Source organism: Pseudonaja textilis, chromosome 2, assembly GCF_049901715.1.
Source record: "Pseudonaja textilis isolate UNSWEBS1 chromosome 2, rPseTex1.2, whole genome shotgun sequence".
Lineage (NCBI taxonomy): Eukaryota > Metazoa > Chordata > Lepidosauria > Squamata > Elapidae > Pseudonaja > Pseudonaja textilis.
The window spans coordinates 185,031,200-185,044,984 of NC_141991.1; the positions used below are offsets into that span (position 1 = coordinate 185,031,200).

The following is a 13,785-nucleotide window of genomic DNA, read 5'->3' on the forward strand; positions in this document are numbered from 1 at the left end:
GGTCACTACAAACAGAAGAGAGAAGGGAGAACAGGTGTCCTTCCACGGCTAACACAGATGGACACAGATGATATTGCATTTAAAAAAAAAAACTGTTAAAAGCTAGGATGCTCTCTGCCGAATCCCAAAGGGAATTCAGATTCCATTCACCAACTGTTCTCTGTGCTTTATGTTTAACCCTGTTAATTGCGATGAATTCACAGGGCAGCCAAAACCCTCTGCAGCACTAATGTCGACTGTTCCATCAGAACACCTAAAAAGCCCTCAAGGGAGTTTTCAACATTAAACCTGTACCTTTAAGCTTTCATTATGAAGGAGCGCTTCTTATTGTCCCTTTCTTGCCAATCCCTCTTGGCACTTCCTTCAAGCAGCAGAGGAATACAGAGAAAAGAGCATTTTCTATTTTCTAGACTGAACCCAACAGATAAAATGATACTAGTCAGTGGTGGACTGCGGGGTGGCCAGCGAAGTTCAGGCGAACCCCTAGTTGTGATTTCTGGCTGGGGCCGCCCACTGGCCCTTGTGCTATGCTTTTCCTAAATAACTAACTCCCCCCTCCCCCGCCCAGGCTGCCCAGGTGAGTTCTGCACTGAGTTCTACTCACCGGAGCTGCCTGAGTCAATTATCTGTCTGTTTCAAGCTGCATTACAGCTCCAAAGCGATGCAGGAATGCTCACGACCAGTGAACCCCTTTTGTGTACAGCCCACCTCTGATACTAGTCCCCAAATAAGGTGGAAAAGTGGCCCTGACTGGAAAAGTAGGTTGTTACTAGAAATAGTACCTGATAGAATTTTGAGGGGGCTCCATGTAGAAAGCATCTCCCCTTGAGATAGGAGGAATATCATATTTTATAACATTAGATTTATCAAATGATGCTCAGAAGATGCACGACAAACGCTACAGTGCAATATTTATGATGTTGAGTAGCAACCTCATCGTTGCAAGAGAAGTATGAAGTGATGAACTTTTATTTGTCAGCCTAAATACTGGTGCTGCAGGCTTCAGTTGCTTGTGTGTGTGTATGTGCGTGTGTGTGTGCGCGCGCGCGTGTGTGTGTATGTATAGGGGAACCACTACCCTGTTTCCCTGAAAATAAGATCCAACTGGAAAATAAGCTCTAGTATGATTTTTCAGGATACTCATAATATAAGCCCTATCCTGAAAATAAGCTCCAGTTAAGATTGTCAGCTGGATGGATGCATTTGGAGCTATATTTTCCCCCAAAGAAGACCTAACTGGAAAATAAGCCCTAATGAGTCTTTTGGAGCAAAAATTAATATAAGACCCAGTCGTAGTCTAGGTGCATCTGAGCACAGCTTTGAGCACAACTTTGAGCCATTATTCCAGTACATTTAATGGAGCTTTAAAAAAATAATCTTTTCCTTCCCCCAAACAAATAACTGAAGCAAAAATGGGGGGGCTAACCTCCTTCATTCATTTCATGGAGATCATCCACAGTCAATGTCCTAATCCGATTTTATCGGATGATCTACCTCTTTATGATTGCAGGCCAAAAACAATGCTGTGCCAAGCAAGCTTCAGCCTTGGGGAAATCCCATTGGAAAAGCTGTAGCTAATGCAATTCTGCCTTAATGTAATAGAGTGAAAAAGGCGCAGGCCTCTAGCAAACTGTGGCAGGACATGGGAAATTCTGTGGCTCCTTGAAGACTAATTAGTGTAGGATACATATGCTTTTTTCTTAGGCAACAGATGCAGGAGGCTATTCAAGCTCACAAACAATAAAATGTCCCATTCCGTTTGTAATATGTATGGGACCTCCATCCTCATACTGGCTTCTCTCCTGGTTTTTTATTTTTATTTTTTAAGAGCAGACTAAAACACAGAAAACAGTTTTTTTTTTAAAAAAAAAAAAGTCTTCCCGGTATTTATCTCTACCTCTGAGCAATTTCATCAATTTTGTTTCTGTCTTGGGTACAGAGAAAATCCTTTTGATGTGTTAGCAATTCACTTAACTAGTAACATGGCTGCAGTTTTGCACTTGATTAGGTTGACTGGAAGGGGGATGGGAGCACTTTGTGAATAGGTTTGCACCATCAATCTTCTCAGAAGCTTTTTCAAGCTACAGCTGGAAAATAATCAGTGGTCCTAGCCGCAAAAACGTATGGATTTGTTCTCAAAATTAAGCCTTTTTGCCGAAGTACTTATGACCCAAAAGTACACAAAGATGTTTATGTTTTATACTATGTGGCAGCGCTTAATCGAATTACTTGAATGAGAAATACCAGGAAATCTTTGATAGGTTTGTGCTGTAAATTAAATGGGAAAGTTAAAAAAAAAAAAAGTCCTGGAAAATAACAGTAACACGACACTTCTGTTGCCAATGAAACCTCATCAGAAAGAAGTATTTGATATATACAAGAAAAGGTGTGTTGGAAATGACAGCCACAATTCTCCAACTCCTAGGAATAGCAATAGTCCACAAACCCATAGCCACACTCCGTCAGGAATTATGCAGAACAAAACAAGATGCAGAAGGATGAAAGAAAACAATGTAATTTACAAAATTAACTGTAACAATTGCAACCAATTCTGTGTGGGACACAAGCGTTACATCAATTAAAAACCAAAATACATGAACATCAGCTGACAGTCAAAACAGCATCAGTTTGATTGGAGCAATACAAAAATCCTTGGCCATGCTACCACCTGCCACATGCATGAGTTCATTGAAGCCTGACACGTCACAAGCCACTCCATCAACAGATACATTGACCTACAACCAGCCTACAAACTCCTCAGAATTCAGATCAATTGCACAGCTAAACAGCGACAGCACCAACCCTCAACCAACCCCCTCAACCAATACTTCATCTTCCAGGGACCCACATATGACCTGACCTCCACATCATAAGACCCTCACTTGGTACATCCACACCTGATCCATCACAAGACTCATCACAAGTGAGAGGAGCCTAATGTCAGCTCGTAAAGCATTCCTGGACTCCTTTCGAGTTGCCATAGGGAGAGGGGGAAAAGACCTGAAGGAGCAGCAAGGCAATCAAAGCCAGAAGTACATTCCACGCATACCTTACCAAGGCTGTACTCCAGGTTACCAATCCAGTTGGAGGGGCATTATCTCTAGAGCCTGCAAAAGTCCTCTGTAGGAGAATGTGATTTATGACACACCAGCCATGACAGTGCTCCGGTTGGAGAAAGTGATTTATGACAGACCCGGGGGGGGGAGGGGGGAAACAGGGCATAGGTACACCATAAATTACGCTGGCTTCATTGGGATAAGTGCCGACATGTTGCTCCTAATAAATAATTGGATTTTTTTTAAAGTTTGGCTCGAGGCTCATGGTTTGATTAGAGCATTTGTCGGAATCCTGACAGCCGTCACTTGACATACCCCTACCTGACCCAGCACAAAACCGTGATGTGACCCTCACCTGATGTGACCTTTAAATAAACTGAAGTGATAATTTGTAAAGAACTCACAAAGGGAAGAGAAGAAGGCGTGATTTAGTATGCCTCTATTTGTCTTCATAAAGCTTTGTGAATCAGTTCATAATTTAAAATCTCAATATACAGTATATCATTGAACCACAATACCACCACAGAGCCTTCTCTGGTTGCAGTGAAATTTTATACATAAATGGTAGGTATGGTTGTTTTGAGTCTTGAACATTTCAGTGATTATTTTCATTTTAAACACACTTACAAAGAACCTTTGTTTCTCTGTTGTAGAAAGGGTAAGATAGAAGTGAATATGGGGGAAGCACAGATAATATCTAGTGCTATTTTATCAGCTGAAGATAAAGATACTCCTCGGGAACAAATTTATTATCTGTTTGAGAGAGTTCCAGAAAATGGACATCTTCAGCTCAAGGTTAGTTTTTACTTTTCAACAAAACCAAATAAAGTGTTGGGAAAAGAGATTGAAGTCTTGGCTAAGAATGGGAGAGAATGTAATCCTTCTGGCTCTTAAATATCTCTCCTGAGACTGAAAGACACTGCAGTGACTAATATAATTTACAGTTGATATTTTTATATAATCCACATTGAAGGGTTCCCTGTTTATATCAGGAATTTTGAAAATCCATCACAGCTTTATCATAATTTTATTTATGATCAAAATACTTCTAATGTTGAATCTGAACAATGTTATATGCCGCCAAAGAATGTGGCCTGTTTTCTCAACCAAAACATTCAGGAGAGGCTCTGGCCTGGAGCCACTTCAGTCTAGGAGGCATAGCACTTGTAGAGACCAGGACAAGCATGGTAGCTACTGTATATAGAAGGGAAATATTATTACATAAGGCACCCTGTTTAAATTAGGAAGAAGTGGGAAGTCTTAGAAAAGAAATGAAAATTTGGCAACCAATGATATTACAGTTGCAGCTCAATTTGTATCTTATTTCTTTTTTATATTATTCCAGTTATCTGCCTGCAGATGTGCACAGGGTTGAGTCCTCGTTACTTTGTATACCTTTGAAACAAATTCTGTATTTAAAAGGAGAAAATTGCCTTTTTCTGCCTTCTAAGACTTAGCTGGAGTAGAGGTTAGAGTTTACCCTTCCACCACCCTTGGCGCTTAGCACATTTTTGACTCTGATTCACAACTTGATTGTACATAACCTAGTACAGAAATCCCATGGTCAGCTTCACAATGCTTATTGAACTATACAGCATGTTTAGCAGGCCTTTCTGTAGTTACGTCCTACAAACGAATTTGTTAATGCTGCCACTTAGATACGAATGGTAGTCACCAGTTATAAAAAAAAAATTCCTGTATAAAGCAGTCTAGAAAAGTGGATTTTTGAGAAATTTTAAGTAGCCAGGGGATGAGCGTGTGTTTGGTGATTGACTTGTTGATGGGATGAGTAACAAGTTGAAGAAGTTTAGATTTTGTTTTAGAACTTGTGTTCAGCAGTAAAATCTTTTTAACAGCTGCGTCAGTAATATAATACCAGTTATCAGGAGATGAACAGCATATAAATGTGAATAATAATACTCCAATCATGATAATCATAACAATACACAACGTAATATCTCAAAGTCATGATACAATTTTCCCTCCTAGGTAGGTCATGATTGGGTGGCCCTGTACAAAGGAATGAAGTGCACCCAGGAGAACATAGACATGAACGCTGTGAGGTATATACACACTGGAATTCTTGGATCAAACAATGAAGACAGCTTCTCCTTTCACCTTTGGGATGGAAACAACAGATCTCCAGAAGTGGTTTTTCCCATTGCTATTAAAGATGTGGAAAAGGGTAACTTTATTTATTTTAGGTCTTCACATGGTATGAACAAAACTGACCAAGAGAATGACCACCTTGGATATAGAGGATGGGAATTGAAGTGGATCCAGAGGTGGTATTCAGCAGGGGCTGACCAGTTCTAGAGAACTGGTAGCAGAAATTTTGAGTAGTTCGGGGAACTGGCAAATACCACCTCTGACTGGCCCCACCCCCATCTATTCTCTGCCTTTCGAGTCCCAGTTGATCAGCTGGGTCTTCTTTAGTTGCCCTGCACAGGAGAACAGAGCTGGAAAACAGGTTAGTGGGCTGGGGAGGGAATGGGGATTTTTGCAATATCCTTCCCCTTCCATGCCTACCAAGCCACGGCACCACAGAACTGGTAGTAAATTTTTTTGAATCCCACCACTGATCTGGATGCTGCCCAGTGGGAAAAGCTAATCCATATCTATGTGCCATAAAATTTAGCACAGTATTCAGTACGCTTGTCCTGATTGGGGAGGAGAGAGAGGCGGTACTCCAAGATGTCTAGAAAGCATCCAATTGGGGAAGGCTTGCGCATATGAACGTGTGGCAGAATATAGCAGAATTTTAAGCTCTGATGAAGGCATGCTAAAAATCGTAGCCTGATTCATGATATTGAGAAAGGCTGATACAAAACATTGGATGATGGTCCATATTTCAAATGTCTCCTAGGAAACATTGCAATGTTGATGAGACCCCTCACCGTGTTGATAGGTGACAAAGGTCTCCTGACGACTGATGTCCTCCTTGCAGTTGATGGTACCAAGAAGCCAGAGGAGCTACACTATGTCATTACTTCCCCACCCCAGTATGGACAGATAGAATATGTCGGCTATCCTGGAATCCCCATTACGAGTTTCAGCCAAATGGACGTAGCAGGGCAGAAAGTCTGCTATGTCCACAGTAATAGAGCATCTTCCTCTAAAGATACATTCAGGTAAGCAAAGAAGAGTCTTATTTTATGTAAAGTGTGCTTAATCAGGGAGTATAATTGGTTAAGCAGAAGAGGACTTTCAGATCTGGGTTGCAAAAATACTGACAACTGTTTCATAGGAGCAGAGTATGGGTTTCCTGTACTCATTTCTGGAAATCTTTATCTAGCCATGAACAAAGCAATAACTAGGACTAAAAGCTATTGCCTACCAAGCGTTTTAGATGATAACTTGCATAATTCTTTGCCAAAAACGTTGACAGCTGAGCTTCATAACAGTGAGGAGTCCAATGATGGAACAAAGTGATACTTAAAAATTATAGAAGCTGCAGAATATTCATTGCCCCAAGACAGTTAGAGTTAGATCTCCTTGGTATCTAGACAGAAAACTAAACTTACACAGAGATTCTTCTAGCAATTATAAGAAAAAGAGAGTGACAGGCTTGCGTTCGGACATAGGATGGGAGCAGAGTACAGTACATGGGAAAATCCAATTCACATATGAAAACAAGGGTTAGGGTTTGGGTCAGGTGACCATGTGACTGGCCAGAAAACGAACCTAATGGACAGATTCTTAGAGGAAACATGAGAAAAAGAGAGTGACAGCTTTTTCTTCGGACATGTATTGGGGGAACAATAAATTACATGGGAAAATATCATTTACAAAATTAAACTATGGTTAGGTTTGGGGTTAGCATTAGGGATAAGTCACCTTGGGATATGCACCAAAAATTAATTTTATGAATGGATTCATAGAGGTGTTATAAAAATATAGAATGGGACAGGTTTTAGTTCGGACTTACCTTGGCTTAGGGTTAGGGTTAGGGTAAGGTCTCCTTGGGGTCTGACTGGAAAAATAAAATTATGAACCAGGCTGTTCGAGCTATCATAAGGAAAGAGAAGGTAGCAGCATTTCTTTCCTTATAATACCTCTAGGAATCTCACCAGAAGGTTACTTTTCTGGCCAGACTGAAGGAGACCTAACCCTAACGCTAGCCACAACGCTAACCTTGTTTAATTTTCTGAATGGGATTTTCCCAGGTAATTTACTGTGCACCCAAAATATGTCCAAATGAAAAGCTGTCTCTTTCTCTTTCCTTGTAATACCTCTAGGAATCTCCCCAGAAGGTTAGTTTTCTAGCCAGACCCCAAGGAGACCTAACCCTAACCCTAGCCCCAACCCTAACCCTAGTTTAACTTTGTGAATGGAATTTTCCCATGTAATTTATTGGGCACCCAAAATATGTCCGAATGAAAAGCTGTCGCTTTCCATTTCCTTGTAATACCTCTAGGAATCTCCGCAAAAGTTTAGTTTTCTGGCCAGACCCCGAGGAGGCCTAACCCTATCCCTAGCCCCAACCCTAACCCTAGTTTAACTTTGTGAATGGAATTTTCCCATGTAATTTATTGGGCACCCAAAATATGTCCGAATGAAAAGCTGTCGCTTTCCATTTCCTTGTAATACCTCTAGGAATCTCCCCATAAACTGAGTTTTCTGGCCAGACCCCAAGGATTCCCAACCCTAACCCTATCCCCGACCCTAACCCTAGTTTAGTGTTCTGAATGGGATTTTCCCATGTAATTTACTGAGCATCCAAAATATGACCGAATGAAAAGCTGTTGCTTTCTCTTTCCTTGTAATACCTCTAGGAATCTCGCCAGAAGGTTAGTTTTCTGGCCAGACCCCAAGGATTCCCAACCCTAACCCTAGCCCCGACCCTAACCCTAGTTTAATGTTCTCAATGTGATTTTCCCATGTAATTTACTGGGCACCCAAAATATGTCCGAACGAAAAGCTGTCGCTTTCTCTTTCCTTGTAATACCTATAGGAATCTCCCCATAAACTGAGTTTATTGGCCAGACCCCAAGGAGACCTAACCCTAACCCTAGCCCCAACCCTAAACCTAGTTTAATGTTCTCAATGGGATTTTCCCATGTGATTTACTGTGCACCCAAAATATGTCCGAATGAAAAGCTGTCGCTTTCCCTTTCCTTGTAATACCTCTAGGAATCTCCCCATAAACTGAGTTTATTGGCCACACCCCAAGGAGACCTAACCCTAACCCTAGCCCCAACCCTAAACCTAGTTTAATGTTCTCAAATGGATTTTCCCATGTGATTTACTGTGCACCCAAAGTATGTCCGAATGAAAAGCTGTCGCTTTCCCTTTCCTTGTAATACCTCTAGGAATCTCCCCAGAAGGTTAGTTTTCTGGCCAGAACCCAAGGAGACGTAACCCTAACCCTAGCCCCAACCCTAACCCTAGTTTAATGTTCTGAATGGGATTTTCCCATGTAATTTAATGTGCACCCAAAATATGTCCGAATGAAAAGCTGTCATTTTTTCTTTCCTTGTAATACCTCTAGGAATCTCCCCATAAATTGAGTTTTCTGGCCAGACCCCAAAGAGACGTAACCCTAACCCTAGCCCCATTCTAACCCTAGTTTAATTTTCTGAATGGGATTTTCTCATGTAATTTATTGGGCACCCAAAATATGTCCGAATGAAAAGCTGTCGCTTTCTCTTTCCTTGTAATACCTCTAGGAATCTCCCCAGAAGGTTAGTTTTCTAGCCAGACCCCAAGGAGACCTAACCCTAACCCGAGCCCCAACCCATAACCCTAGTTTAATTTTGTGAATGGGATTTTCCCATGTAATTTACTGTGCACCCAAAATATGTCCGAATGAAAAGCTGTCGCTTTCCCTTTCCTTCTAATACCACTAGGAATCTCCCCAGAAGGTTAGTTTTCTGGCCAGACCCCAAGGAGACCTAACCCTAACCCTAGCCCCAAGCCTAACCCTAGTTTAACTTTGTGAATGGGATTTTCCCATGTAATTGACTGTGCACCCAAAATAGGTCCGAATGAAAAGCTGTCGCTTTCTCTTTACTTGTAATACCTCTAGGAATCTCCCCATAAACTGAGTTTATTGGCCACACCCCAAGGAGACCTAACCCTAACCCTAGCCCCAAGCCTAACACTAGTTTAACTTTGTGAATGGGATTTTCCCATGTAATTTATTGGGCACCCAAAATATGTCCGAATGAAAAGCTGTTGCTTTCTCTTTTCTTGTAATACCTCAAGGAATCTCCCCAGAAGGTTAGTTTTCTGGCCAGACCCCAAGGAGACCTAACCCTAACCCTAGCCCCAACCCTAACCGTAGTTTAATGTTCTGAATGGGATTTTCCCATGTAATTTACTGTGCACCCGAAATATGTCCAAATGAAAAGCTGTCGCTTTCCCTTTCCTTGCAATACCTCTAGGAATCTCCCCATAAACTGAGTTTATTGGCCACACCCCAAGGAGACCTAACCCTAACCCTAGCCCCAACCCTAAACCTAGTTTAATGTACTGAAGGGGATTTTCCCATGCAATTTACTGTGCACCCAAAGTATGTCCGAATGAAAAGCTGTTGCTTTCCCTTTCCTTGCAATACCTCTAGGAATCTCCCCATAAACTGAGTTTATTGGCCACACCCAAGGAGACCTAACCCTAACCCTAGCCCCAACCCTAACCCTAGTTTAATTTTGTGAATGGGATTTCCCCGTCTAATTTACTGTGCACCCAAAATATGTCCGAATGAAAAGCTGTCGCTTTCTCTTTCCTTGTAATACCTCTAGGAATCTCCCCAGAAGGTTAGTTTTGTGGCCAGACCCCAAGGAGACCTAACCCTAACCCTCGCCCCAACCCTAACCCTAGTTTAATGTTCTGAATGGGATTTTCCCATGTAATTTACTGTGCACCCAAAATATGTCCGAATGAAAAGCTGTCGCTTTCTCTTTCCTTCTAATACCTCTAGGAATCTCCCCAGAAGGTTAGTTTTCTGGCCAGACCCCAAGGAGACCTAACCCTAACCCTAGCCCCAACCCTAACCCTAGTTTAACTTTGTGAATGGAATTTTCCCATGTAATTTACTGTGCACCCAAAATATGTCCGAATGAAAAGCTGTCGCTTTCTCTTTCCTTGTATTACCTCTAGGAATCTCCCCAGAAGGTTACTTTTCTGGCCAGACCCCAAGGAGACCTAACCCTAACCCTAGTTTAACTTTGTGAATGGAATTTTCCCATGTAATTTATTGGGCACCCAAAATATGTCCGAATGAAAAGCTGTCGTTTTCTCTTTCCTTGTAGTACCTCTCGGAATCTCCGCAAAAGTTTAGTTTTCTGGCCAGACCCCGAGCAGGCCTAACCCTAACCCTAGCCCCAACCCTAACCCTAGTTTAACTTTGTGAATGGAATTTTCCCATGTAATTTATTGGGCACCCAAAATATGTCCGAATGAAAAGCTGTCATTTTCTCTTTCCTTGTAATACCTCTAGGAATCTCCGCAAAAGTTTAGTTTTCTGGCCAGACCCCGAGGAGGCCTAACCCTATCCTTAGCCCCAACCCTAACCGTAGTTTAACTTTGTGAATGGAATTTTCCCATGTAATTTATTGGGCACCCAAAATATGTCCGAATGAAAAGTTGTCGCTTTCTCTTTCCTTGTGATACCTCTAGGAATCTCCCCATAAACTGAGTTTATTGGCCACACCCCAAGGCCACCTAACCCTAAGCCTAGTCCCAACCCTAACCCTAGTTTAATGTTCTAAATGGGATTTTCCCATGTAATTTACTGTGCACCCAAAATAGGTCCGAATGAAAAGCTGTCACTTTCCCTTTCCTTGTAATACCACTAGGAATCTCCCCATAAACTGAGTTTATTGGCCACACCCCAAGGAGACCTAACCCTAACCCGAGCCCCAACCCCTAACCCTAGTTTAATTTTGTGAATGGGATTTTCCCATGTAATTTTCTGTGCACCCAAAATATGTCCGAATGAAAAGCTGTCGCTTTCCATTTCCTTGTAATACCTCTAGGAATCTCCCCATAAACTGAGTTTTCTGGCCAGACCCCAAGGATTCCCAACCCTAACCCTAGCCCCAATGCTAACCCTAGTTTAATGTACTGAAGGGGATTTTCCCATGTAATTTACTGTGCACCCAAAATATGTCCGAATGAAAAGCTGTCGCTTTCCCTTTCCTTCTAATACCACTAGGAATCTCCCCAGAAGGTTAGTTTTCTGGCCAGACCCCAAGGTGACCTAACCCTAACCCTAGCCCCAAGCCTAACACTAGTTTAACTTTGTGAATGGGATTTTCCCATGTAATTGACTGTGCACCCAAAATAGGTCCGAATGAAAAGCTGTCGCTTGATCTTTACTTGTAATACCTCTAGGAATCTCCCCATAAACTGAGTTTATTGGCCACACCCCAAGGAGACCTAACCCTAACCCTAGCCCCAAGCCTAACACTAGTTTAACTTTGTGAATGGGATTTTCTCATGTAATTTATTGGGCACCCAAAATATGTCCGAATGAAAACCTGTCGCTTTCTCTTTCCTTGTAATACCTCTAGGAATCTCCCCAGAAGGTTAGTTTTCTAGCCAGACCCCAAGGAGACCTAACCCTAACCCGAGCCCCAACCCCTAACCCTAGTTTAATTTTGTGAATGGGATTTTCCCATGTAATTTTCTGTGCACCCAAAATATGTCCGAATGAAAAGCTGTCGCTTTCCATTTCCTTGTAATACCTCTAGGAATCTCCCCATAAACTGAGTTTTCTGGCCAGACCCCAAGGATTCCCAACCCTAACCCTAGCCCCAATGCTAACCCTAGTTTAATGTACTGAAGGGGATTTTCCCATGTAATTTACTGTGCACCCAAAATATGTCCGAATGAAAAGCTGTCGCTTTCCCTTTCCTTCTAATACCACTAGGAATCTCCCCAGAAGGTTAGTTTTCCGGCCAGACCCCAAGGTGACCTAACCCTAACCCTAGCCCCAACCCTAACCGTAGTTTAATGTTCTGAATGGGATTTTCCCATGTAATTTACTGTGCACCCGAAATATGTCCAAATGAAAAGCTGTCGCTTTCCCTTTCCTTGCAATACCTCTAGGAATCTCCCCATAAACTGAGTTTATTGGCCACACCCCAAGGAGACCTAACCCTAACCCTAGCCCCAACCCTAAACCTAGTTTAATGTACTGAAGGGGATTTTCCCATGCAATTTACTGTGCACCCAAAGTATGTCCGAATGAAAAGCTGTCGCTTTCCCTTTCCTTGCAATACCTCTAGGAATCTCCCCATAAACTGAGTTTATTGGCCACACCCCAAGGAGACCTAACCCTAACCCTAGCCCCAACCCTAACCCTAGTTTAATTTTGTGAATGGGATTTCCCCGTCTAATTTACTGTGCACCCGAAATATGTCCGAATGAAAAGCTGTCACTTTCTCTTTCCTTGTAATACCACTAGAAATCTCCCCAGAAGGTTAGTTTTGTGGCCAGACCCCAAGGAGACCTAACCCTAACCCTCGCCCCAACCCTAACCCTAGTTTAATGTTCTGAATGGGATTTTCCCATGTAATTTACTGTGCACCCAAAATATGTCCGAATGAAAAGCTGTCGCTTTTTCTTTCCTTGTAATACCTCTAGGAATCTCCCCAGAAGGTTACTTTTCTGGCCAGACCCCAAGGAGACCTAACCCTAACCCTAGCCCCAACCCTAACCCTAGTTTAACTTTGTGAATGGAATTTTCCCATGTAATTTACTGTGCACCCAAAATATGTCCGAATGAAAAGCTGTCGCTTTCTCTTTCCTTCTAATACCTCTAGGAATCTTCCCAGAAGGTTAGTTTTCCGGCCAGACCCCAAGGAGACCTAACCCTAACCCTAGCCCCAACCCTAACCCTAGTTTAACTTTGTGAATGGAATTTTCCCATGTAATTTACTGTGCACCCAAAATATGTCCGAATGAAAAGCTGTCGCTTTCTCTTTCCTTGTATTACCTCTAGGAATCTCCCCAGAAGGTTACTTTTCTGGCCAGACCCCAAGGAGACCTAACCCTAACCCTAGCCCCAACCCTAACCCTAGTTTAACTTTGTGAATGGAATTTTCCCATGTAATTTATTGGGCACCCAAAATATGTCCGAACGAAAAGCTGTCGCTTTCTCTTTCCTTGCAATACCTCTAGGAATCTCCCCATAAACTGAGTTTATTGGCCACACCCCAAGGAGACCTAACCCTAACCCTAGCCCCAACCCTAACCCTAGTTTAATTTTGTGAATGGGATTTTCCCATGTAATTTACTGTGCACCCAAAATATGTCCGAATGAAAAGCTGTCACTTTCTCTTTCCTTGTAATACCACTAGAAATCTCCCCAGAAGGTTAGTTTTGTGGCCAGACCCCAAGGAGACCTAACCCTAACCCTAGCCCCAACCCTAACCCTAGTTTAATGTTCTCAATGGGATTTTCCCATGTAATTTACTGTGCACCCAAAATATGTCCGAATGAAAAGCTGTCGCTTTCTCTTTCCTTGTAATACCTCTAGGAATCTCCCCAGAAGGTTAGTTTTCTGGCCAGACCCCAAGGAGACCTAACCCTAACCCTAGCCCCAACCCTAACCCTAGTTTAACTTTGTGAATGGAATTTTCCCATGTAATTTACTGTGCACCCAAAATATGTCCGAATGAAAAGCTGTCGCTTTCTCTTTCCTTCTAATACCTCTAGGAATCTCCCCAGAAGGTTAGTTTTCTGGCCAGACCCCAAGGAGACCTAACCCTAACCCTAACCC

The 13,785-nt window shown here is 42.3% G+C and overlaps 1 protein-coding gene across 1 annotated transcript in view; it reads left to right on the plus strand.

The window, feature by feature from the left end:
- The window catches only part of FREM1 (FRAS1 related extracellular matrix 1), a 131,226-nt gene that overhangs the window by 55,637 nt on the left and 61,804 nt on the right, over positions 1–13,785 (plus strand). The window contains exons 22-24 of the mRNA XM_087926602.1: positions 3,710–3,851; positions 5,046–5,241; positions 5,923–6,187. Coding sequence (XP_087782728.1) covers positions 3,710–3,851; positions 5,046–5,241; positions 5,923–6,187 — 603 coding nt within the window. The remainder of the gene's footprint in view (positions 1–3,709; positions 3,852–5,045; positions 5,242–5,922; positions 6,188–13,785) is intronic.